Below are 27,515 nucleotides of genomic sequence, written 5' to 3' on the forward strand. Positions count from 1 at the left end.
CAAGAACACCAACGAAACCAACGAATTCGTAGCCCACCTTGTGGTTCATGTGGAAACCCTATTTGCAACCGCAAAAAAGGCGCAAGCTGATCCGGTTCAGCCATCTCGCCCGGCACAACACCCGTAGGTGGACGCTGCCGAGGGAGACAGGGGAAGACCTGGATGGCGATCATGACGGTTTGTGTCAGCTGCTCCACGCAGGATCTGATCTGTTTAATACCGCCCAGAACCGTCCTAGGTGGCGAATCTTGGCAATTCCTGTGACTAGTCCCGTCTTCTCCACTTCCCCCGACGACATGCATCAGCGGTAAACAGCTAATACCAGTCAAGAGACGGATGATGATGATGAAGAATGTTGTTAAAACATAGCTTTAGCAAAATTTAAAACTACTTCAAAATCAAGTGCATATGTACTTCATTTCTACCTTCCTTATTCCCAAATTTCCCATGGAAAAAAATACAAAATTTTACTTTGATAAATTGTTTATTTTTTAAAACAGCATGTCAAATTGCAGTCTTAAGAATATCAATAAAACAGTTCAAATATATTAAATTTATTTAAAAAGTATTGGTTAGTTTGATTTAAAAGTATTGTACAGAGCACATATTTTTCAAATATCTGGGCTCTGTACAAGACAGCATTTCCCCAAATCTTAGTAAATAACACCATTCTTTCATGATACAGGCATATCATGTGATGCTAGTGATGCCTAATTTACAGAATTTACTTTTTTTTATGTGTAAGTGTAACAAGGAGCAAGAAACCTTGCCTTATTCACTATCATGCTATATTGGATGTTATGGAAATGTTATGTTGTGACAACAAAGACTTACAAATTCTGTCCATGTTTCAGGTTATGAAAATGCCCGAGCAGCCGTGGCAAAGTATGTTTCCACACCTTCATCAGCAGTTGAAGCTAAAGTGAGTTAATGATAATCACATTTTTCATTATTTAAATAATCATCATTTTCATTTTTCAGTTCTATTTTTTACAATTAATGTATAGAAGAACAAATGCAGATTTTTAAAACAAAAGCTTTTGTTGAACTTAACATTTCCAGGAAGGTTTCAGTTATGAGGCAGAAAATTATAACAAGCTAAAGTTTTAGGTGAAATATCTGAGATAACTAATTTCCAATAAATTTCAACAGGCACATTCATTGAAAAAAAAAAACCCCACTCATTACATTATCATTCCAAGCACAATTTTTAAAATGGCTTTTACCATGGTAATGTTTATAATTTGTTATTGTACTTCACAGTAAAAATATTAGCCAAGCATTTTCTCTGCAGGATGTAATTTTATGCAGTGGATGCTCAGGAGCGCTTGATCTCTGCATAACTGCATTGGCCAATCCAGGACAGAACATCCTTGTGCCTCGACCTGGTTTCTCCATTTACAAAACACTTGCAGAATCCCTGGGAGTGGTGATCAGAACATACGATTTACTGGTACAGCTGTGACTAATACTCTTAACGCTCATGTGTATGTTTCTTTTTAATAAAACCCACAAGTACTGAAGATGAGCTAATGGGAAGTGATTTTTAAATTGTCTGAACGTGTTGTCTACCTTTGAAGTTTCCAGATTTGGACTCAAAATCCAAGATCTAAAGAATTATCTTTTATACAACAACGTACTCTTTTGCTCATTCCTTAATTCTTCACCTTCATTCATGCACTTCGTTTATGTTTGCCACAGTGTTATTCATTTACTGATGGTTGTGTTTCTTCACTGTATGGTTGACTGTTCATTCATGCATAGTGCATTACATATGGGAATTACATATAAACTCCCACATGGGAAAATGCTCTACAAATTCGATTATTATAATAATTATTATCTTTAACTGTGTTGGTAAATGATAATGAATCTTGCCACAAAAGAAGCAATAATCCTGATTGAAACTATCTTGGTATTCTTTTTTTCAGCCAGAGAAATCATGGGAAGTGGACCTGCAGCACCTTGTTGAGTTGATTGACTACAATACTACGGCCATCATAGTCAACAACCCTTCTAACCCGTGTGGTTCAGTCTACAGCAAGGAACATCTCCTGGCCATAATAGATATTGCTGCCAGATACAAAGTTCCTATCATTGCAGATGAAATCTATGAACACTTTGTAAGCTTTTTTTTTTCTTTTTTGTAGGGATGAAAATACTGGTTATGGGGATAATAAGAATAATGATAGCGATGGCAATACTGATAAGTCTTTTAAATTTTTGTGAATGCGATCTTTTCATGTATTCAGTAATTCATTTCATAAATCTTTTCTTAGCAAATACAGCTATTTAAGGATTAATAGCTTTGAGTTATATTAACTCTTTTTTGTGACAGGTCTTCGAGGGATATCAATATCACTCTCTTGCTTCTCTGTCTCAAGAGGTTCCTATACTCTCTTGCGGAGGCCTGACTAAAAGGTATGTTGCCGCTCCCTTAAATCTTGTGAGGGAAGGAGGGGCAGGTACAAGAAATTTTTGTGGTCAGGTTTTCTAATATTTTGTACACCAGATCCACTAAACCTGACATTTTTAGTTTTGAAGCACCTATGAGTTTAAAAAATGTGCCAACATAAGTCTAAAATTTTCCCAAAATGCTACAGCTGCTAGTGACAGTTCCTTACTTGCAGGTTCTTTGCTTTTCTGCATTTGCCATATCTTACACAAAATATGCTGCACACATTAACATTTACTACAAAATGACACAACTTTGGTTTTGCTTCTAAGGTTTCTTGTTCCTGGTTGGAGACTGGGGTGGATTGTCATTTATGATGTAAATGACACCTTTGGAGAGGTGAGTTATCCACAAATAGTAGGGTTTGTGCCACCCTAGGTGTTAAATACTAGTAACTGCAAGTAATTTCTGGCAATACATCAGGGTTAAGATGACAAAAAATTCTTTTGAAAAGAGCAGGCATCAGTCATTCTGCCTTTGCCCTCTCACTGACCAGTCTGCTTTATCTTGTGCCTCTGTTGTGGCTAAATCCTCAGAACAGAAAGTTGGAAGTGTTTTTACTTGATATGAGAAGTAAACAAACAAGTTGCATGAAAAACTTGGTATGAGTGATAAAGCTTTAAAAAAACTGAATCAAGTGCAAAAGCTTGCTAAATGTGACTGTTTCTACTGATCAGTTTTCACTATACTCTTAATTCTTAATTGATGTGCAATTTTTTTTCGAACGTGTCTCTTCATGACTTGCAAGTCACCCATATAGAAAAATGTTATGTAAGCTATATACATTTTTTCATTACACTCCTCTTAATAGATTTTTTTTTTTGTAGGTGCGCAGTGCTTTGGTGAGTCTATCTCAACGCATTTTGGGGCCCAACACACTTGTGCAGGCAGCTTTACCAGACATTCTTGAAAAGACTCCAGAATCCTTTTATCGTGACACCATCCAGTACATTCAGGTACCTGAATATTTTTATTATTCAAGAGCTGAGTAGGCACTCTTTTTCATTAAGGGCGTGTGTTTTCAGGATTGATAACTCTGATGCAGTATCTGATTTCTTAAGTTTTTAAGAAGCAGAAAGAGCATGTAAATTGGTGTATATATATATACACACACATATGCATCAAGAGAGAGATACTATTTCCTGATTAGACATTTCAAATTCATGATCAATTCCTTTAGGCTGAAACTGGCATCTAGAACAAGTACTGTAATATTAAAAAAAAAAAAACAATTTTGAAAGAGCCTTTAGTTTTGAGTGGAGTGGGTTTTAAGTGCTGTTAGTTTTACAATGACTATAAAAAAGGGTGTTTTAACAGCAAAATGCAGACCTGTTCTACAAACGTTTCAAGGAAATTCCAGGACTGAACCCCATTATGCCACAAGGAGCCATGTATATGATGGTACGTACAAAACCAAACCTGGTACAGTATTACTTTAAATAGGGAATACAAGTCTTATCAGTTTTGCTCTTAGTGACAGAATACTTAAGAAAATAACCCAACTTAGCTGCTTCTTCAAAAGTTTCTACAGAAGATCACTGTTGATAAAAGTTCTCAGTGTTGAATATTCAACAAACGAGTATTTTTAGGGTACATAGCTGCATAAAATAAAGCATTTCTGACATTCTTTCTTTTAATACTACAATTTATTTACTGTAATATTTTTGAAGCCATTTTTACTCTTTCAAACCTCCCCTCACCCCACCTTTCACAGGTCTGCTATGTATAGTGCCTCTCTCCACCATATTCTGTTCTTGGTTTTCACTTCTTCCTGCTCTAACAATGCATTTTTAGCTTGAAATTAAGTGTAATGGTGAGTTATTGATATTAGGTGGCTATCAACATGGCAAGATTTCCTGATTTTACATCCGACATTGACTTCACAGAAACTATGGTGACAGAACAAAGTGTCTTCTGTCTCCCAGCAACAGTAAGTATTGTACTACCTGATCAGAACATTTGCATTCACCACCAAGATCTGAAACTAAAAATACAGAGAATAAACAAGCTAGCATACATGTTGACAGGATCAGTACAAATGTCTACATGGTTCAAACACACCTTTCTGGAGCAACATGCTCTTCTGCTGCATTTATATTACCAGCATTTTCAGACCTTTTCTCTGCTCAACTCTGCAAGTACTACCAATAATATAACCAAGTATTATTTTCATATTATTAAGTGTTTAAGATTATATGGACCTTCAGTTAAATTGGTTTCAAGCTAATGTAACTTTTTCTTGTATAGAGCAAGCTTCAATATTTGCTGAAGTTGTTGACATGCAGTTTTCCATGTTAAGTCCTTTTGTGTTGTTCATAATTCTCTGTGAATTCAGTTACTGCTTTGTATTGTTGACTTTTAACATTACTATGTTATACCACAAGCTTTCAGAAAATTTCTTACAACCTCTGTTGGCAGTGCTTCCAGTATCCTGGGTATTTCAGGGTAGTGCTAACGATTCCGGCAGAAAAGATTGAGGAGGCATGTGATCGCATAGAAGAATTCTGCAGGAAGTATCATCGCTTGCCAGTAGTGAATGGAAAATGATCAAACTGAAGCGTGTTCTGAGATTGGTTTGTGAAGAAGGGATTACCTTCTTCAAAAAAGACAGTTTCCCACTGGTGAAATCAACAATGTCTCACATACTGAAGGGGAAAAAAAATGTAAGCCTGTGCTTTATTTTTAACATTCGTACTGCTGGCTTGATTCAGCAGGGCACTTCATTGTTTTTGGAGGACAAAGAAGCAGTGCTGATCTCATGCCATCAGTCTATCACCATACAAGTCTGTTTGCAGGCATAGCTTAATTGTCCTTATGCTAAAGCTTTGATTAAGGAATCACATATATTCATTCCTAATCCACAAGGGGGGAAAAGTTTTTTTTCTGCTGCAAACAAATCCAGAGCTCCAGAGCATGCTTGAAAATAAATGGATGTTTTTACTGAAATTTTTCTCCCCTTCAATCATTTTGGTAAAATGGCTTTGTCAGGAATAGTACAAATCAGCAAGAAGACAGTGAAAGGGGAAAACTGGGCAGCTTCAGTTATCAACAGCACCACAGAATATTTCTGTTAACTTTGCGTGCATCACTGTCAGCAGTCAGCCAAAATTGAAACAAGCATTTCTCACAACTTGCATCTACCCAGACACTGAATGAGAAACAAGATTTACCAATGGAATCTCAGCCAATTGATGTGCAGAATTATGCTATATCGAGGGTTTACTGATTGAGTGCCTCTTGGAAAATACAAGGTTTACAAAACTTATTTTTCCCCCTCTGGTTAACTGCAGTGAGCTCTTTCATTGTGTAGTAAGACTTTATGAACATGACAATATATATTTGTTACATATAACCTGTCTGCAACCTGTTACAGTAATACACAAAGACTATTACTTGTTGAAATCTACTTAGCAGGTGGAATATATTTTTTTAGTACAAAGTTATGACTGTAAAAAAGTTTTGTTGCCTTTTAATTATTTTACTCATTATTATGACTGTATCAATGTTCCCATTGTTTCAACATTCAAAAACCCCTTTTGTTCATTTTATTTACCTTAGTATAGTTTTACTTACATCTGAAACATTGCTTCCAAGGTAAAGTGATTTAAAGCAAAAAAACTCTGTAAATATCCCTACATATGTACTTTTAAAACAATCGAGGATAAAAGTAACGAGATTTTCAGTGTATTTTTTCCTGACTTGTGCATCACATTCATCCTTTTTATGATAACAAAGTAAGAAACTTTGTCGCTGTGTCACTCTTGATGAAAGGAAATGCTGAGCAATTTTTCTGAGATGTGTGAAGACGTATAACACCACCATAAGCCACTTTTTTTTTTTTCCTGGTACAGTTTCTGATTAAGTGTTCTGCTCGCCTTCTTATGTGCTCTTTACAGAAATTTTCCTGCATTTAGTCTATGCCTTGATTGTATAATAAATACTTTTGCTGAAATGGTGAGAACCAGACAGAACTACTGTGAATTTTCCTTGTTATTTTTCTTCAAAGTAAGGGCTCTTTTTTTTTTTTTTTTGGTTAAGCATAAGAAAGTAGCAAAGGGTTGCTTCTTAAGGACAGGAACAGCCCATCATCTGATACCTTGGCCTTTCAGGGCTTCAGAAGTAAAGGAACAAATTTAAGCATGCTAACACAAACCAAAACTATTTCATAAGTAAAACTACTGCTTCTCCTACTATTGCAAGTTAAGGCATATTTTGAAGAAAAAAAAACTGGCAGCTAATAATAGTCTGGAAAATGTTTTCATAGGGAGCTAGTAGTATTAATATCTCGATAGATTTTTTTTACTGCATGACATCTAAAGTGAAAAAGTCTTTATGAGATGAAATGCTATTAAAATATGCATTTTCACTCATAATACACATTTATTTTATCTTTTATGATTATTGTTCTTTGACAAAGGTCTCTGCCATTTAAATTTTTTAAATAAAAAACTGACCAAAGGTATTTTCTGTATTAACATTCTGATCTTGTCCCAGTTGATCATCTATAAAACTTTTCACTGCAACATTAGATTGTTGATTTAAATAAATCAATAGGTTTTTCACATGTTCACTGCAGAACTTAAATAAAGCAATGAAGCTGCTAGCAGAATAAAATCAATCTAATTTCTTTCAAGTAGATTATACGCACAAGAGTAAAATTATACATATAGGTATTAAACCCCAATTTTTTTTTTTAAGTTTCAACCCAAATCATTTCTCTATCATGGTTGCTGAAATGGTATAAAAAAAAAATAAATGGATTATAAGTTCCAGCATGAACAGAGCCATGGCAGTTGTGTAGGGATGTAGAATTGATTTATTGCACAAGTGTGTTGGATTTTTTCTTAAACAGCCACATTGCTGTGTTATTTAAGACAATGTGATCATAGTTGATATCAAATTAATAAAAAGTGGTGCTTTGCATTAACATGACTCTAATCAGAGAAGTATTGTAATATGTATGCTCGGCTCTTCTGACAATTTAAATCTTTGATGCCATTACCTGTGGGTTTTCAAAATAAAAAATGACATTTCAATTTATTTCTATCTGGTATAAAACTTTGAACAAATGTGGAAATAAATTCACTTTCTATTAGATGATCTTTGGATATCACATGCATAAAAAAAGGTCTAATCAACATCAGGTACATTTAAGTAGCAATAAATTTATTTAATAACCACTTCCCAAATGAAGCAGTTAGTTTCTTTTTATTAAATATTTTTTCTCATGGTCAACACATTTTCCCAGTAGGTCTTCTCACTTTGGTTTCTTGAATGCATTCCCTTTACCTTTCTTTTTATTGCTTCCTTTTTCTTCCTCCATCTGCAATTGTGCCAAAATAAAAAAGTTCACTCTACTTCATAAAACTGGGTCTGTGTGCATGCATGTATATGCAAATATAATGCCACTAATTCTATTAACCTTAAGTTATTTTATTAAATCAATCAAATCCAGTACTAATGTTAAACTAGCAAATGTTGACCATATCTGAATATTTCAAGCACCAATATCTTCTTCTGCATATGACTCCTGTGCAATAAGATCCTCTTACCACAGATCTTGCAAGGCTGGTTACGAAGGTCATTTCCTTTACCTCAGAGTTGGGTACCTATACATGCATGCATACAAACACACCTTTCTCTTGGCTGATGTTGTGGCAGATGATTTTGAAACCACGGAGAAAAATGTATCAAGACGGCCCTGTGTACTTCCTCCTCTTGCTTTCTGTATCTTTTTCACCCCATTTCGTATCCTTTCCTCACTGAAAAATGGGTAACATTAAGCAAATCTGAGCACACACAAACACATATAAATGAGAAAACTCATGGGCTAAGCAAATAAAATTGAAATATTTTCAAGAAATTATGAGCACTAAACTGAACAATTGAAACTCTAAAAACTGATTAACAGACTAAATGAATGCAGAACTACATTCAAGGTCTATTGCAAAATACTATTTCTCCAAAGTCTGGGTGAATATATGTATCATCATATACAGAAATAGGTCAACTGAACAGGTATTGGGATTGTACATGGATACATTTACAGTCAACATTACAGCCATTGGTAGAACTTAACCTATAATTAGCCACATCTAAAATGTGACAAATTTGACCTATTTCTGTACATGATTATCTTAGGTGTCTAGAGAACAGAAGTTGTGGAGGAGAGAAGGTATTCACCCTGATTTAGGAAAATAGTACCTTGCAATGTGCTTTATTCCATCAACAGAAGAGTGAAAAAAACCCACACCACTAGACCATTAAAACCTATTTAAGTCCCAAACAACTCTTTCTAATAATGACTTCATTATCCACATCTTTGTGGTTTCATTATAAAAGCAGCAATAGCCTACTTGAAATTATGTTGCTTGACCATGAATTCCACAAGAGCTTCTTCATCTGGTTCGGTCCACTTCAGCTACACAGAAATACAAATGCACATATAAATAAAATCATAACCAGCAAACCATTGGTCACATAATTTAAATTCTATCTTTGGCCATTCTATCTTAATGATCACTCTTAAAAGTACACAAAAAGATCTTCATGTTATGCACATCACATTTTTTTAAAGTTTGGTTTCCAGTAAGAGGGGCAGTTTGTGTTTTATACTGAGTAAGCAACTAATGCTATATCATGGCAAAGCAGCCAACCCTGTAAACAGGTGCCACATGCAGAGAAGAAATTGTTCCCAAGACAAGAGCTAAGCCGAGGGCAGCAGGAGAGGTAATGCATTAGTGACAGGCACTGTTGCACCACCAGACTTCCCTGTTACTTTCCAGCATAGACACATGTTTTTGCTTGCTGTCAAATCTTTTGATCTGGTAGGCAATTAGTTTTAGTTATTACTACACACCTCTATATATAAATGGCAACCAAAAAAATCTAAATCACCTCCAGTGATTCAATATCTGTGACTTCTGGTTCTTGAAACAGTTTGCGAGCTTCCTGAAAAGAAAGTGTTTTTGATGAGAGCAAAGGTCTATATACATATTATAGGGTGTTTCATAAATTATGCAGCTTTAAAAAAATTTAATAAATCACCAAAAATCGAAGCAAATTCTAAATTCTTATTTAATTTCATTCAACATATACTTCACAAATACTTGTATCGAGCATATGTCTACCTCCATTTTCTCTGCAGGAAAATAGGAATTATAGGAACAGTGCTAACAATCATCAAACAAACAAAAAAATCCAGCAAAATTAAAATACTGCGTACTTTATGAAACACCCTTTTATATATATACACACACACGTATAAAAGCAAACACAGCAAGATCTCACTGTTATATGTGAATATAGTTACGTGGTTGTCGATGATTTAAACTACATATGATTTATGTAAAGCACTCTGAGCAAATTGTTGGAAAGGATCTATACAAATCCTCATTATTATTATTACCACAAGCGACACTTTGTGCTGACGACTTGTGCTTTGTGAAGAGGTATTGTCTGTACTAGGCGTTTGCTCTCTCAGATCTTGTCGGGTTTTTTGCTTGCAACATGGACTTCTTTTCCCTAAGAAAAGATGTGTGTTTTTTCAGCAATGTTGCTGGTGTTTTAGATTGTAACATTACAGAGAATTCTGCAGTTTTTGGCAAAAGTTTTTGACGCTGGACCTTTTTTCCTGGAGAAAAGATGTTTGTCAGTTACCAGCTGTGCAGCAGCAAAAAACTTGTGACTCTGGACTCGTGTCGTCTGCGCTGTGGCTTTTTGGGGATTTGTTTCAAACGTTACATAGAATTCTGCATTTTTAGCCACACACTTTATCATGTGCACTGACAAGTCCTCAGTCATTATCCCAAAATCTAATGCATGACCTATGCCACTGGTTGAACAGGTCCTGACAAAGAAAGCATTGATGTTACCAATGCTTACATAAATTTCACTTTCTGTATAACACAGTGTTAACTTTAATGATACAGAGATTTGACTTACCTTATACATCCAGTCTTCTGGCACTGGATATTTCTGCCACCAATAAGTAGAAAAAAATGCAGTTACCATTAAAAATACATCACTATAATGAAAATAATTTTAAGCACTTTCCTGATGATTTTTACCTTGGTCCATCATAAGTATTTTAATGCCATTAAAAACTTCAGCACATGCTAACCATCACAGAGAAACAAATGACTTCAATTTTTTACTGGCAACTGAATGCAAAAAAACAAATGGAAGGCATACCAAGGCTGACATTAAACAGCTTTTTCTATCATTCATTTATAGGGAAAATTGGGATTTACTGTTTTCAGACAGGCTTCAGTCAAACTCAACAATACTTTCACAAGGCTTTTGAAACAAACCTTAGAGTCAAGATTTTTTATAACATTTTCTATGTTTTTATGCTGGCGGATAAGCTCAACAGCTCTTTTGGGTCCAATGCCCTTGATGGAGTCGCAATAGTCACAGCCAAGAAGAATGCACAGATCAATGAACTGCAACAGCGAAAAATAACAGATAGCAAGGTGGATGCCTTACACTTTCTAAAGCATCTAAACACAGTCTACTAATGGAGCGTAATTAACTAACCCTCTCAGGTTTCACACACAGTTTTCAAACAAACCACTATGTTTAATTAAGGTTTATCCAAAACCTATCAGTCTTCTGGACATCTGCCTTTTATTTATTTATACAAAGCCGCTGCTACACTGGGGAAGGGGACAGAAACTAGCTCTCTGTATCTTTGTTTCTCTGCATCTATCTGGTTTATTTTATTTGAGTGCCCATCATTTGACCCACTCTTTTACATGTATCCTTGTCCATGTGCTGGACTATTCCCTTGCCTGCGGGTCTTTTTCTTTCTCTTCTACAACTGTCATCATTTCTGACTATTGCCATTATAGTCAAACCTCGAGTGTAACAAGGATAATAATAAAGGTGTGATTTATATAGCAAATAAACATGCTCACTAAGAAAAATGGTGTTGCAGCAATGCATATTAGATGGCCATATGGTTAAATACTACAGAAATTTATTGTGATAAGGACAAGTGGCGTTTGCCTTTCGGACAGAAATTTATGCCATTCAGTGCCAATAAGTAGCACATGCATGTGCGCATAGTTATATGTGTGCATGTGAGATGACAGAAACATATATTTGTGTGTGTGTGCCCATGAATGTGGCTAGCTACTTTATCAGACAGTGTGTCTTTCTTTTTAAAAAAATGTCTGCAGGCTTTTTATTTTTGCAAAGCACACTGAAGCTGCCTTTTTGGTTCACTTAGTATTATTATTAAATATACTGTGTAAGCTTCACTGAAACACAAACACTTCCTTTTTTTTTAAAGTACACTTCTACAGTTTCTACTCAGACCACATCTACTTTTCCATACCTGGTCCATCGTAAATTTCATCTCATCCAAGATTTGATTTAGATAATATTCTCTGATTGGCATTTTCCTGATAAATAAAAAAACAAAATTGTAAAAAGTGGTTGAACAGTATATAGCAATGATTACAAGTGATGAAGTATTTTTAAATTCTTTAAGCATGTATTTCAAATTGTTTCTCAGCTATTCTTTATCTATGTATCAACAATGATAAAGAATGTATGTACATCAATACAGTCTGCAAGTCCATCATCCTTGAGCTTCACAAAATCAATCACATCTAACAAGCTCTTGTCTGCTTTTGTGTTGTTTCAGCTGAATTGCGCAGCTCTTGTTGATCTCCCTAACCGCCTACTGGAAAACTTAAGAGGGATCACAATTATGCTGTACTGTATCATATTGTCTTCATAGGCAACAAGCAGACAATGTTACACCCTTCTTCCACAGTCTCCACTGGCTGCCTGACTACAAGATTTGCCATACTATGAGATCATTGTCCTCAAGGCCTCGCCCCATCATACCTGTCTGCAGCTAGTGACCCCCCTGCCATCTGAATCAATCTCTATAGTCTGCTTTTGTTACTTCTTCTCTGCCCATGCATCAGACGAGAGAAATTCAGCGAACACTTCTTCTCATTTTATGGACTCACTGTCTGGAATTCTCTGCCATTTCTCTTTTAACATTCAAAGCATTCAAGTCAATACTCAAGAAGTATCTTTCACAATTAAACTCTTTTGCTCCCTCCTCACTTCTTCATCTTCATCCATGCACTCTATTTATGTCTGCCATGGTGTTAAATGTTTGCTGATGATTGTGTTTCTTTGCTGTATGGTGTATGGTTGTAGTCTTTCATGCACAGTTCATTGAGCTTGCTGCCACAGAGGAAAACATGCACTACAAATTTTATCATAATCATCTTGGTAATGCCTCCATCAAGGTCCTAGGGCTAACCCTAATATGTAATAGATACCCATACATAATAAGCTGAATAAATGAACTTCCTACCTGGCTTCACTGAAAGTGAGGTGCCTCAAAAGTATTTTGGAGCCAAAAGTGAGCGCATCCATATCTTCTGTTCCTGCTGCATATACTTTCCCACTCTTGACTAGGGTGGCACACTGAGCTTCAGCTTCACATGGTGCCTGCATAAATACACTTTTTCAATACTACTAATAAAAACTGGCTAAAATGTGAGATGGTGCAGCATGCTTAGGTGCACCTGTACTTTTGTAAACAAAGTCTTTCTTGCTCTCTCTTTCACACATAAATGCACATGTACATAGAAAAGAAATAGCACATTGTGTAATCGAAGTCTGTGCAATCCAGGCTGGGATGCTATTCTGTCCCCAGTCCAAACAGCTCCAAGATAGCTTACCTCAATGTATGGGACCCCCATCAACCTCAGCAACTCTTTGCAGTCATCATTGTGCTGCTTGGTGACTTTGACTAAGCGGCGATTAAACTTGTCAATATTTTCCTCATCACCTGCACATGAAATGCATCATTTATAACCTTTCTTGCACCTGCTCGATAGATTTTATTGAGTGGTTCTTACATAATGCTTAAAAAAAACCCTCTCCCTCTCTTAGTTTTACACCAAATTACTAAATTACTTGCTTGACAACAACAACATTATAGTGTTTTCATCCAGGTGGAGACAACTAAATAGCATTTCAGAAGAAGAATGTGGGGAAAAGGGGAACTAAGAATGAAAGACAAAATGAAAAGGAAAGAAAATGCAAAAAAAAAAAAAAAAAAAAAAAATCCAATTTATGTTTTTACAAAAACAGAATATCTGATAACTGATTTCTTTTGCATGACTATTATTATCAATAAGATTACAGTCTTAACAAACACATTTGGATTCTACCTGCTTCCTCTGCCTTCTCCAGCTCCTTCTGAGCTTCATCTCGCCTCTCTTTGCGCTTGTTGAGCTATCCCAAGAAAAAAAATGCACCACACAGATCTTTAGAGAGGATATAACATAAACTTGCAAAATCATGTTTGACAATGAATGTCTGGTCTAATAATTTATACTGCATACAATTCTAGAGCAGAGCAAATATCTAAAATGGTCCTCTACTTACACACGAAACACAAGAGGGCTGCTAATATAATTATGAAAAACAAAAGTTCATTGCAGCACTTCTTCTTAGATTACAAAAAAAGATCATCAGGTTTAATCTGTTTTGGCAATTCAGTGGATTATTTATAACTGAACAATCCCATCTTCTTGGTGGTTGAGGAAGAACATCCTAATGTAAATGTAAAAATGTTAAAAGATGGCTTAATCTCACCAAAACCAAATGGCAAGCATCTAAATACTAAGGTATATTATTTAGCATAACTTTGGGTAATATATAGATTACAACAGAAAACTCTAAACCTATTCAGTACAAGTTTGAAAAGTTTTTTTAGCACTGTGTGATAAGTGAATACAGTAAATAAATTAGAAATATCAAGTGAAAATAGCAAAGCACAGCAGCATTTTATTTAAAACTAGGAAAAGGTTTGTAAATATCAGTCTTTTAAATAAAAAAGTTGTACATATGGTGGTGACAGTTTTATGGCAATATTTTTGCCTATGGACACAAAAACATCACTTGTTTTAGCTGTTATACCATGACTTCTCTAAGGTTTTAAAAATAGTGAGATTGTGAAAAACTCCACACCTCTCCAGATTTCATGTCTGGTGGCTTTCCATCAAAGACGTAAACTGGCTTGATTCCATTTTCCAGCAATCGTATTGTGCGGTAAAACATCCCCATCAGATGACTGAAATGTAAGAAATATGGTCTATGTAACAAACAAAAATAGAATATAAAATGTTTTACTGCCTTGCGCTATCAACTGATGTTTCTTTTAGTATAATACTAAGAGACAGAAATAAATATTCCATCAAAATGAACAGCTGTTCATGCAGAATTAAACTTACACCATCAGGAGAAACTGCCGGGCAATTGTTCTCTGCATGTGACACCTGTTTTACAAGGTTATTTCCTCTGTGGTGATATGGCTTTTTCAGCATGATGCTCCAATTTACAATGCAGCAATAAACACTATTATTGTCAGTGGCTCTATAACTAGGCAAGTTTGTTACCTTGTTGTTTCCCCTTCTTCATTCATCAACTGTGATCCGTCTTGCCTGACAGCAATCAAGAACTGATAAATGCTCATTGATGCGTCGATCGCTACCTTACGACCTGTTATGAGTTTTTTTTAAAAATCCAGATAATTATCAAAGGACGGGTGCATATCAGGGAACAAAATGTACATATTTACAAACTGTCGCTTTGGTCGTAGCATATATAGTGGTTGAGTCCTACCACTTTTGAAAAATGCAAATAAATATTTGTATACCTACCAAAATAATTTTTGATATCGTTTTCTTTTATTGCTGACGGAGCATAGTCTCCAAGAACTTTTGACAAGCCTTGAATTCCCATTGTTTTAGCTGATACGTGAAGGAATCGAACAATACAAAGGATCCCTACTCCCGCCACTTTAACTTTGCTCTAAATTGCTTTCGCATGAAAAACTCTGATAACACCTACTGGTGTCAATAATGAAAAATAATTATATTTCTATTACACATTTTTAGCGATATTCCAAAAGAGAATTATTTTTTAATATAATTGTTGGGTACATTTAAATAGTGGCTGGCTCTACTTTATTTTATAAACATGGAGACGTTTGTAGACCAACGTGGGTTCGTGAGAACTATCGATGATAGCGAGGATGTACCTGTACTCGACGAAAGCTCGGATTCAGAAGAAGAGGTATCGCAGTTAGTGATAATTCCAAGTGAACGTCGCAATGCGTGAAATTTATATTAAAAACTCCACTTTGTACATTTGTTATTTGTATTCCACGTGGTTTTGAGAAGGATCTTATAAGTAAAGTCCAACCATTTATCCCAGTGGGCAATTAGTAACTCTGTAATGAAGCAAACTTTTACAACCACACAGCACAACATCAAAAGTCGATAGTACCATTACACATTTATATCCGCCACATCAGACAGACCTCCATACAATCACAGTTCAGACCAGCACATGATCACAACTCATTTCGCACAGGGTTGCGTTCAGTGAAACAGCAACGGACAACGTCAGTCTGAATTGTTTGGTCTTGCATTCAGACGTAGAGTCTGCGGCCCGACAGAAGATGACGGAGCTCTCCCGATATAACATGCTTATCATCACGTAGAATTTCACTCATTTTTCTAAGTACCTATTGTACTTCAAACTTCAACCTCCCTCAGAAGAGAAATAAGCTTCTCGAATTGATGCCTGTACTTGAATTCGTAAAGTTAGTTGTGATATTAACGCAGTTGATGCCTTACCTTCCTTATATTGTAATCGTTCACTTCAATTCATGTGGTGTGTGTGTGTAAAAATAAAAAAAATCTAAACATGTACACAAAAATTCAACAAAGAGATCACTTATGTCACTTTGTCAGGTAGTGACTTGTACACATCTGGGCTTTATGGTCTTGTGGTCAGCTACCGGTTGATTCAACCATTTACTAATTTGACCACACATTACTTTATTTGACCATGACCCTTAATCGATCTGGCCTTAGCCATAGTTGATTGGACCACAGCCAGTAGTCGATTGGACCACTAATTAAGGAACTGACTATTCAGTGTAATGACACATTCGTTGCTCGTTGTATGTAAACAAAATGAAATGAAACTTTTTTTTACAAATTAGCCATGTGATATATATATTTTTATTGACTTGAATCCACTTGCTCTCACTTTCTCTCTTATACACATAGAGCAAGATGTATATCTGTCAGTTAAGGAGGAAATTCACATTTTTGTAACCCTTCCATCATCCTAATCTTTTAAGTGATACATGGAGATCTCCCACAAAACAAAGTGTGGATTAAAGAGATGATGCATCTACAGCCAGAGAACACTTGAATAATTAAAAAGACCTTGTGTACAAGTTTTAGAGAGACTGGCTGTAAGTCGCCAGAGAGCTGTCAAGCAAGAACACTGATATTTGATGAAGCTGCCAGAATGGTGGCTGCCACCAAATGACAAATGTGAATTCCAGCTAGAGCAGAGCCAGACAGCCAGACCTACCACAAGAGAAATAGTCTTCCCAGCAAAATCCCACATTTTAAGCATAAGAGTGTGAAAACTCTAATTTGTTTTGACTTGGAGCCACTCTCATGCACATGAACATCCCCATCACCTCCTACGAAATAAAAGTAAATTTCGTCCTTTGTTGATGTACATACATCTTGCTCAGTGTGCATCTACCTAGGATGAGATTCACTTATTTTGTGGCCAAATTATCATAAAGATAATGATTTTGTTGAATTGACTGAAGGTTTTGGTCATGGTCAAATCGACTTTAAGCTGTGGTTAAATCGACCAGCCCCCTTGTGGTCTTGTAGCAATCTTATTATGTTGACTACATTTACACTTTTTAAATTCCAGACAGTCAGTGTGCAGCAGCAGAAGAAGAAAAAGAAAAAGAAAGCTGCTTCTGCTTTCAACCCCGGCTTCTCACTTTTTAAGCAGGTTTGCAATGGTTTCTGTGATTTGTGATTAGATTTTAAGTGACATTCAGATTGTTTAAATTGTTGGCACAATATGGTATATTGTTTGGAGGGTATTCTATACCAGTATTGATGCATTGATTTTTGTGTCTTTGTACAGTATGATTAGAATGTGTCTGGGCAATTCCTTGCTTTTTGATGTGTAATAGAATATTTAGAAAGTCAGCCACATGGTAAAAATGCCATACCATTTTAGAGAATCAGCAATCATCTTGAAAGATATTACAGACTACAGTGATCTTGGAAACAATTATTATACAAAGGCATTAAAGAATAGGGTCTTGCATCCATATGGGATGTAGCTGATATGAAGAAAAAGTTTTATAGTAATCATTTGAGGCAGGTTACAGATTTGCAGTATTACCATTTTAAGCTCATACACAACTGTCATAATAACAAACTGATAAATGTTCAATAATTTGCCAAAGCAAAAGACAACATTGAAAAAAAAACTATGTAGAGGTATTTAAAGTACACAGTAAAGATCAGAATAAAGACAAGTGTTAGTCATGTCTGGCAGAAACTAGAGAACAATCAAACTCAAAAGCGGTGAATGAGAGAAATGGATGTCTAACTGCCTAATCTCATTATGTCTAACTGCCTAATCTCATTATGTCTGTTATTCAAATCTACACAAATAATCACTGTCTAATCCATAGAATAATTCTACTGCATTTTTAATCTCAGCTGTGAAATGGGGTGAGGATTGTGGCAATATGGCTCACATATTTTAAATAAGCAAGGCATTCTGTTACTAGTGCTTTAAGTTTTACTTAAGTAATTTACATTCTTACCATACAGTTTGATGAAGCAATCCCATTTCATGATGACATTGCCTTGAAAACGGCAAAAAAGAAGGCTGCTTCAACCCTTGATGAAAAGATTCAGAAAATGCGAAAGATGAAAAAAAGAGATGTAAGCAGTATTGTATTCCTCAAATTTTTGTTTTCACTCAATCATTTTAAGAAATTATTGTCTAGGTTAAAAAAAAAATAAATTAAAAATTGTTTTGCAGTGCTCATTATAAATAAGGTAAAAATTTGTCGGCCAGTAATACCTGTTTATGTTTTATTTTCTATGTGTTGCCCATGTAGATTTTTGTAATGGTAAGGCACTTCTTGATAAACAATAATGGCAGGTGTAAACCAGGACACTTAAGTCCATCATGTTATGCTGTTTAATATACTATGTACTCTTCATTTAATACTTATTTTTGTTTTTTTTTACAAAAATGTAAACCTCCTCTTTTCTGTAGCCTACATTAAACCCAGATTCTGAACAATATGAAATGGAAATAGACGAAGAGGAAGATGAGGAAGAAGAGATGGCACCAGGTACTGCTGTTTCATTATTTCCATTGGATGCAAATTGTGTAATATAGTCATTTCCTATTTATTTGGCAAATTGTGTAATATCTTCTTTTTAAAGTTTTGCAGAACCATTAACATTCTACAGAAAATCATGGTTTGGATAACTGGATACAATTGTAATAAGTTTTTGCTTTATTTTACAGACACAATAAAGACAAAGGATAAGAAAAAAAAGAAACGCAAAGGCAAACAGACCCAGGAGGAAATAGAGGTTGTGCATTTTTCTTGTTTACTTTAGACTTCTTAGATTAATGTTTTTTATGAAGACTATAAGATCACAGCTATCTGTGGCATAGGTACATGTGGATTTCATTTATTTGATGTTTTTGTGAATGTCAATTTAAGGTCTGCTGTAACATGCTTGAAAAGTTTAATTAACGTTTGTTTATATTTTGTCATCAAAACCAGCTCAGATTAGCATCTGCTAAAGAAACTGAACTTTTCTATCATGCACATAGATGTTATGGTTGATTGCTGTCCAGGTAACCAAGGTGATTGATTTTTTTAAGACCCATCTATAGAATAAGGAATAAATGCAAAGGAGAGCAGAGCAAAAGTGCATCATGCTGGTCTTTATTTTGTTCTCCATTTAATTATAGGAGCCTGTGAAGCAAGAATTTGCTGACAGCATTGACAGCTATGATTCCAAGCTAAACTTCCAGGATATGAAGATTTCTCGTCCCCTAATGAAAGTGAGTTGCTTTTGAAGCTTTTACAAAATTGTAGTAAGATCTCTAAAAACTGCACACTATGTTCATGCTATGCAAAATGCAATCTTGCCTTTCTACAAATCATAATTTTTATAAAAATTGATCTGTAAATTTTAAATCAAAAATCTGTGTTACAGAGCTCAGATCTAATTCTGAGAAATTGGTGCCCACTCCACTCCTTACCCCAACCCCCCAGCTCCCACAGTATGTGTTCATATATACACACACACACATATAGCAATGTATACTGCTAATAAAAATAATTCCTATTGGATCCACCAAGTAGATGGGTGTCATTTGCCAACAGATGCTTTATTGCGATTAGAAAGATTAGCATTTTCTCCAATTTAGGGCCTGGCTACACTGCAGTTTGAAAAACCCACTCCTATTCAAGCTGCCTGCATTCCTGTTGCTTTGAGGGGTCGTGATCTTTGTGCATGTGCTGTGACGGGCTCAGGTGAGAGAAACAGATTATGATAATATAGAAATGAAATAATGATTTGGGTAGTTGGTAATGCAGTGGCCAAAGTATCTGCCACTACAATTGTGAGAATTGGATACTATGGGTTTGTCTCTCGACTGCAACATACCTCTCTGGAGGTGACACTGTGTGTGAGATTTGAATTAATATTTCCCATGCTAGACACTTGTTTCTGAAGTTCATCAAGGTAAGCAATCATATTTTGAAGACGTAAAGTTCCAGATGGAATTTGCTCACTAGCATCTCCTTTGTGCCTGATATGATCATATAGTTTAAAAGAAAACTTAGAAAATGACATGCATATATATCATTCTGACATTAAATGGTAGGGAAAATAATATCAGTGACAGAATAATAAAGATATTTAAGACTAGAGGGATAACCAAGCCACCTACATTTATATAGAGTTAGAATTAATTCTGGCTTCTCCAAGAGATGTAATGTATTTACTATGCATTAGAAGGAAGAGGATTTTATAAAATGTTAAGCAAGACCATTAAAGTGTGCAGTTATCGCCAACACTTGCTGAAATAAAGATTTTCATTGTGCACTTAGTGTAACATATTTCCTGTTGATATGTATCGAGGAACCATAGAGCAGGAAATTTCTGTTGTATTCCATGAAATGTGTTCTAACTTATTTCCCCAACTTTACCCTATTGGTTGCAGGAAAAACAGTTGCCTTCATGCTTCCTATATTGGAACGTCTTCTTTATCGTCCTGTTCAGCAGGCTTGCACTCGTGTTCTTATCTTGGTGCCAACACGTGAGCTTGCAGTGCAAGTCCACCAAGTGGGTCGACAGCTGGGACAGTTTTCAAATGTTGACATTTGTCTGGCAGCTGGTCAGTATAGATTGCAAAATACTCATTGATTCCACACTGAATAATTCTGCTCAGTGAAGCATTTTATCAGCGAAAGAACATTACATAGTCTTCCAAAGGAATTTTGTTTTGTTTTTGTTTTTTTGCAAGATCATTAAACTAGACAGGACTAGTAAATGCTACAGGTCAATGTATTTACAAGTAACCTGATAGTTGGAGTTGTATTTGGGGGAGGAGGGTGCCTTTTTCTCTCTCCTGATTTCGCTTTGTTTTGGTTTGCTTTAATATTGAGTCTGGAAAGATAATCATGCCAGTTAGATCATTAAATGATTTTTTTTATTGTCTTTGTCAGGTGGCCTGGACCTCAAGAGCCAAGAAGCAGCTCTTCGAATGGGCCCAGATATTGTTGTAGCAACACCCGGTCGATTAATAGATCACCTACATAACTCTCCCAATTTCAACCTGAATTCAGTTGAGATTTTGGTTTTGGATGAGGCTGACAGGTGATGACATTTTTGCACATATTTTATTTTGGTGAACATTTATGTATAGTAATAAGTCATTTTCTTGCCACTGTTTGTCCAGACACAAATGTTGCACCAGAAGTTGGGGGTGGAGGGGGTTGGAGGCAAGAAAAAAGAGATTATATGATTCACGATAAGGAGTCACTTCAGGAGAAATTTATTCTGCCACAGAGTGGGATGAGAGGCGAAGTTGACAAGACCATTAAGTGATACCGTAATATTAGATCTGTGGTGTGTACAACTGAAGGATGGTACTCGGAGAGCAAAAATACCGAATTACTAATCTGTGGGTAATTTGTGTTTACAGGATGCTGGATGAATACTTTGCAGAGCAAATGAAAGAAATTATTCGACTGTGTAATTTCCAACGCCAGACTATGCTTTTTTCTGCCACAATGACTGACGAGGTGAGATTTTGGATGTTTTTAGTAGTGGGCGCTGTTTTTATTTCCTTTTTTGTGTGTGTGGCTTTGACTGAGGTTTTAGTTAAAGAAGTATTTTTTTTTTTTTTTTTTTTTTTTTTGGTGTGTAGACTGATAAGATTTTAATATTTTTGTCGTCAGGTGCAATGACCTAGCAGCAGTTTCTTTAAAAGACCCAGTCAAAGTTTTTGTAAATCAAAACACAGATATTGCACTTGGACTGCGCCAGGAATTTATTAGAATCCGTGAGAATCGGGAAGGTGACCGTGAAGCCATTGTTGCAGGTGAGAGAAGAAGAGACTGAATAGAGGGAAGAGAGATGTTTTAAGCAGCATGTATGTGTATGCAATAGGGGAGATGTTAATTGTCAACACTTTAATGTCTTAAAGAAATAGATGTTTAATTGATATCTGCAATATCTTTTAACTCTTATTTTCAAATTCTGTGGTAATCAATCTACCTTAAAACTGCGTATTAATCATAATAATAGATGACTTAGAAGGCACTTGGCAAGTAGCTGTATGCACTGCACAGCACACACACATGAAATAGGCAGCAAAGCATCATCCCATGCAGAGCAGTATTCTCATAATAATTTTTGTAGAAACATTGTACATAGCATCACAAGGAACAGAAGATGCCACAAAATGGCAAATATTTTTGCCTTGGGAAATATTACTTATAGCGTGATAAATGTAGATCACTTACTTTCTTTTCACTTTAATGGCAGATTTATTTTTATTCTTATGTTATTTTAATATACTATATTCCTGATATTCTGTACCCAGAATAGTAGGGGACAGAAAGAAGATAGAAAATGCTTAAACATTTTGTAAAGGGGATAACTATGCATTAGCAATATATTTTTTTGCAGCTTTAGTCACCCGCACTTTTTGCGATAAGTGCATTGTGTTCCTTCAGACAAAAGTGCAAGCACATCGTCTGCATGTTGTCCTGGGTCTTTTGGGAGTTAACGTTGGAGAACTCCACGGCAACCTGTCACAAGCACAGGTGAGCACATAAACTGGACTGTAAAATTTAGTATCTCATTGCATTTGTGTAAAAATGTGTAAATCATGCAAAAGAGCACGAAATCTTGTAAAGAAACTTTGACCAGAGAATTTGTACATGTAGAAGATTTGGCAGCTGGACATATTATTTAAGACATTTGGTAATGAACTAGACATAAAAAAAAGCTGATATTTTGCCATTATTAAATGGAATTGATGTACTTTTGCATGCATAAAATCATAACTGTAATAAAACAGTTATTTTTTTTTTTTTTGTCTCAATTAGATTTTATTACAGCAATCTGCAGAAAAATCACAGCACAATAAAATTATGAAATAGCAAATGAGAAAATGTATTTTTTTATGGCATGTCCTCTTTTTGTTTTTAGCGATTGGAAGCCCTGCAAAAATTTAAAGACAATTCAGTGGATGTTCTTCTTGCAACAGATCTGGCTTCCAGAGGTCTGGACATAGAGGGTGTTAAAACAGTGAGTAATGTCTTATAGTAGTTCTCTGCTTTTCACAGGTTCTTGAATGAGAACACCTTTCCTAGTACCATCATCATACTGTCTTTAGTGCAGTGTCCTTAATGCAGCAAAACCTGTATCAGTTTTGATAGTCATTTTGGTTGTATTATATGTATTATATGTGTAGGTAATAAACTTCACTATGCCAAACACCCTTAAGCACTATGTTCATCGAGTTGGACGTACAGCAAGAGCAGGCAAGGCTGGCAGGTGAGAGAGTTTTTGTAGCACGTGGAACTTTTGGCTGCATGGTGTTTTCAAAATTGTGTGGAAAAATGTAGACTTTCTGTTTCTATGTCTGTTTATTATTTTTGTAAATTAAAAATTTCATTAAAAAGTTTATATGTCTGCCAGAATTTAATGTTAATGTTTTTTTTTTCATTTACGTTTTTTATGAGAATGAATGGCTTATATGTGTTATGTTTAAATATGTATTCAGCTGTTTTGATCTCTGTAGATCTACTTCCATATCATGGAAATTGTTTTTCGTCAGGCAGTGGTAGCATTTTTTTCTTTCTTAAGCTTCCTTAATGTTCATGTCTGTTTCTCTCTGTCTTGTTCTCAATGTGACACCAGATCTGTCACACTTGTAGGGGAGAAGGAGCGTAAAATGTTGAAAGAGGTTGTGAAGCATGCAAAAACACCACTGAAGTCTCGTATCGTTCCTCCAGGTATTTTAAGACCTTTGTTCCTGAAAAGTTTAACCTTAGGATTAAATTGTTACATTGACTACAAAGAACTGAAAAAATAAAATAAAAGGCTTAGTTTATGAAAGAGATAAAGCCTTGTGGAAGCTTGTCTGAGCCAGTTCAGTGCATAAAGTATTTACATTTTTCTTTAAATCTGGCACATAGAGATTTAAAGAATTTGTTTTTCAAATTATGGACCAGCTTATTATAAAGTTGTAATTCAGAATGTGGGTGTATTCTTCTTCATTTCACAAGCTGGCATCTAAGAGTATAATTCCTCTTCCCTTACCACCTCCCTGTTCCCTCTCACACCAAACATAGACTTGCAGACATTTGATGCTTGACAGAGAACTTCATCATATTAATAATGTAAATGTAAATGTAATAATGTAAATGTAAATAAATATTTCAGTGTATTTGTCTTTCTCCCAGGCATCTAGCCTGTAGATCTTTGTTGTGCACTAAGTACATTGAAACATGAATTACTTACAGAAATGGGTGATCTTAAGCTACCACAGTGAAGAGTGAAATTCTGAGTATTATGGATCATGGACTGTTTTTTCATCAGTTTTAAAAAGTCAATAGAAAAGAATAAGAGCTGCTATACTGTTATCCTGTCACTGTCAGTTTAATGGACTTAAAGGTGGTTTTGTGGTTTTGTTATGTTTTGGATAAAGTACAGCATATTTCCCTCTGCATTGTGTACTGATATATGTGTAATTCTTCTCTTCCAGAGGTAGTGGAACATTTTCGTAATCAAATTGCGGATATGGAAGAAGACATTGCAACTATTGAGAGAGAAGAACGAGAAGAACGACAGCTGCGTGCCCTAGAGAATCAGACCAACAAAGCACAGAGGTTACTTGATGGAGATCCAAATGGTGTAGATGGAATGAAGAGAGTGTGGTTCCAGACACACAAAGATCGCATGGCAGAAAAAGGTAAATTTCTTTATAAAAGAGTTCCAAAGAGTCATTGAATCCGAGATTACAGCCATTTATATTATGCAGCATAAACAGTCCTCTCATATTGCTTGAATTATTGCTTTTTAATATACTGGCAATTCCAGTGTTTATCTTTTATTAAAAATTTTGAGAGTATATGAATGTGTTGAAATTCATGGATAGCATAACTAAAGTGTAACTTGGGTTTTTTCCAGAGGCTTTACGGCTAGGTGAATACAACAAGGATAACAAGGGAAGAAACCGCAAGGAAAAGCTTTCTGTGGGTACAATGCAAAGTAGTTTGAATTTTTTAAATAAACTTTTAAAAAAGAGGTCTGCACTGATTGCTGAAATTCTGATGTACTTTTGTTATGAAGAGTAAAAATGTAAAGTTAGATTGCAAGACATTTATGTGGTTAACACTAACTGGAATTTTTCTTATTGACAGTCTATATTAACTTATGCCCATTTGTACACAATGAGTCTGTGAGGTGTTTAGTAATAGATTTTATTTAGTTTAAAGCCTTTTGATTCTTTCACAGACGAAAATCTGAAAAGATGTTATTCAGTAACTTAAATAAACTTCGGTATCTCTGTTACATGTGATCTCTGTCTTCTTCCCAACTATTTAACCAGGTTCACAATCTCTCTAATTCAGGAGCATGCTTTTTTTTTCCAAATGTTTGTTAGGCTGAGGATCGAGCTAAGTTCGAAGTGGAAAAGGCACAGTTGTATGCTCAGAGAGTGTCAAAACGCAAATTTAAACCCAAGCGGCTTCGAGCATGTGCAGAGGATGACAATGAAGAAACAGGTACAGAAGGTGTCTTTCTCTGTAAATGCTAATCAGCAGGATTATTTGTTCTTTGTTCAGTAGCTAAAATTCAAGGCACATTGATTTATTTTGGTTCAGGGAGCAAAGATTGTTTTATTTTTAGTAATGAAAGGTTTAATACTTAGGGTGTTTGTTTGCAGTTTATGTTTATAATAGGTGGAGTAAATTTTTTTCACATAAATTGATTTTAAGTGCCAATAAAAATGATGGCATATTTTGCTTTGGTTGTTAATAACTTTCTTTAGGACCTCCAGCGAAAAAAAAGAAGAACAAAAAGCCAAAGAGATTTTCATTTGATGAAGAGCTTACCAAGACGGACCAGCGGTCGGTTCGAAAATTCAGAGCAGGGTAGGTTGTTGAGAACAGCTTAGTTTCTGATTCGTCTGTCTACTCCGTCCTATTTCCACTTTCTTAAAGACCTGAGAACAATTTAGCTTTAGCTTCTTTTACTTCTTTGGCACAGAGAGATTTAAAGAATTTGTTTTTCCATTTATGGAGTTGAGCTTATTATGAAGTACTAACTCAGAATATGGGTGAATAACACTTAGTTCACATGGAGCAAGCCTTCAAACATTGACCTTTACTTGTGCAAAGATATAAATCTGTGGCATGGACAGGCCTGTTAAACATGTTTCCTACTGTAATGATGTGCATCTTGCATCAAAGATGGTATCACAGATACACTTCTTGCTGTTCATGTCAATGTTGCACACTTTGTCTTTTTTTTTTTTTTTATGGAAAAGGAATATTGGCTCACATTTTGGGAATTGTTAAAAAAAAAGTTTTAAAAATTATTTCACTCCAATAAGTCTTTAGTCTTCAGAAAACAGCAGCTGTATGTCTTTGAGATATGGCACAGAAGGGATCTGTTGATATAATGAATTGCAGAACCCAGCACTAAGCAGACCTTTTTCTCCTAGGCCTTCCTTTAAAGAGAGGCAGCTGATGGGGGCTCAGGAAAACCTGTTCAAAAACAGAAGGGGAACAAGGGAAGGTAAGAATTGGGAATATCATGGATAATTTGATGGCATGCTTAATGGTATATGTATTACAGAAGGATGATAATGCACTTGTGTGCAGCGAAGATGTGTTTGTTGATGACAAGAGATACGCGCATGTCTCAAATTTCTGCAGAAAGTTTTACAAATTATTTCACTCCAATAAGTCTTTAGTCTTCAGAAAATAGCAGCTGTGTCTCTTTGAGATATGGCACAGAAGGGATCTGTTGATAGAATGAATTGAAGAACCCAGCACTAAAGCAGACCTTTTTCTCCTAGGCCTTCATTTAAAGAGAGGAAGCCGATGAGGCTCGGGGAAAACCTGTTCAAAAAAAGAAGGGAAACAAGGGAAGGTAAGAACTGGGAATACCATGGATAATTTGATGGCATGCTTAATGGTAAATGTGTTACAGAAGGATAATAATGCACTTGTGTGCAGCAAAGATGTGTTTGTTGATGACAAGAGATAGGTGCATGTCTCAAATTTCTGCAGAAATTGTTGGGTCTGTAAACTGCACTTGAGTAGAAAGATGTAGTTGCTGGGAATAATCGGTTTTCATTTGATTTGTTTCAGGAGATGATGTAATATGTGGAGTACAAGTGTTTACAGCCAGTTCTCAGTCTGCATACAAATAGAGACTAAAAAAAATTCATTCATGAATGGGCAAGTATGAATCATCAGAGGTCTAAATCTTGGTGCATTTTTTGAAGAAAATCTAAGCATAGCTTCTATACTTGTGTGTGACATGCTGTAAATAATATGGTTATGTTACTGAAAGAAAATAAAACTGAAGATTGTATATCCTCCTTGTCAAGT

The 27,515-nt window shown here is 35.5% G+C and overlaps 3 protein-coding genes across 5 annotated transcripts in view; 2 read left to right on the forward strand and 1 right to left on the reverse strand.

Annotated features, from left to right (window-relative positions):
- Positions 1-6,672, forward strand: part of LOC112576542 (tyrosine aminotransferase-like) — a 17,496-nt gene extending 10,824 nt beyond the window's left edge. For all 3 annotated transcript variants that reach the window (XM_025259083.1, XM_025259084.1, XM_025259082.1), the window contains exons 4-12: positions 855-922; positions 1,295-1,453; positions 1,932-2,123; positions 2,339-2,421; positions 2,728-2,794; positions 3,283-3,411; positions 3,773-3,856; positions 4,287-4,385; positions 4,874-6,672. In XM_025259083.1, coding sequence (XP_025114868.1) covers positions 855-922; positions 1,295-1,453; positions 1,932-2,123; positions 2,339-2,421; positions 2,728-2,794; positions 3,283-3,411; positions 3,773-3,856; positions 4,287-4,385; positions 4,874-5,002 — 1,010 coding nt within the window. In that variant the 3' untranslated portion in view covers positions 5,003-6,672. The remainder of the gene's footprint in view (positions 1-854; positions 923-1,294; positions 1,454-1,931; positions 2,124-2,338; positions 2,422-2,727; positions 2,795-3,282; positions 3,412-3,772; positions 3,857-4,286; positions 4,386-4,873) is intronic.
- A 576-nt stretch (positions 6,673-7,248) lies between these two features.
- LOC112576543 (flap endonuclease 1-like) lies at positions 7,249-15,307 on the reverse strand. Its single transcript, XM_025259085.1, has 13 exons — positions 15,157-15,307; positions 14,893-14,995; positions 14,465-14,567; positions 13,663-13,726; positions 13,168-13,277; positions 12,798-12,934; positions 11,796-11,862; positions 10,768-10,899; positions 10,400-10,432; positions 9,353-9,406; positions 8,812-8,876; positions 8,091-8,217; positions 7,249-7,778 (listed from the first exon to the last, which is right to left on the reverse strand). Exons 1-13 carry the CDS (start codon positions 15,236-15,238, stop codon positions 7,713-7,715), a joined length of 1,143 nt encoding a protein of 380 aa, XP_025114870.1. The 5' UTR covers positions 15,239-15,307; the 3' UTR covers positions 7,249-7,712.
- A 158-nt stretch (positions 15,308-15,465) lies between these two features.
- On the forward strand, positions 15,466-27,327 carry LOC112576520 (probable ATP-dependent RNA helicase DDX27). The gene is made up of 22 exons (XM_025259027.1): positions 15,466-15,571; positions 17,249-17,332; positions 18,172-18,285; positions 18,626-18,704; positions 18,884-18,951; positions 19,340-19,432; positions 19,802-19,907; positions 20,600-20,773; positions 21,105-21,255; positions 21,584-21,697; positions 21,840-21,982; positions 22,573-22,709; positions 23,098-23,196; positions 23,363-23,445; positions 23,812-23,906; positions 24,659-24,865; positions 25,084-25,148; positions 25,559-25,679; positions 25,946-26,048; positions 26,621-26,694; positions 26,978-27,051; positions 27,273-27,327. Exons 1-21 carry the CDS (start codon positions 15,476-15,478, stop codon positions 27,004-27,006), a joined length of 2,235 nt encoding a protein of 744 aa, XP_025114812.1. The 5' UTR covers positions 15,466-15,475; the 3' UTR covers positions 27,007-27,051; positions 27,273-27,327.
- The last annotated feature ends 188 nt before the right edge of the window (positions 27,328-27,515 follow it).

Source organism: Pomacea canaliculata, linkage group LG12, assembly GCF_003073045.1.
Source record: "Pomacea canaliculata isolate SZHN2017 linkage group LG12, ASM307304v1, whole genome shotgun sequence".
In the NCBI taxonomy this organism is placed as follows: domain Eukaryota; kingdom Metazoa; phylum Mollusca; class Gastropoda; order Architaenioglossa; family Ampullariidae; genus Pomacea; species Pomacea canaliculata.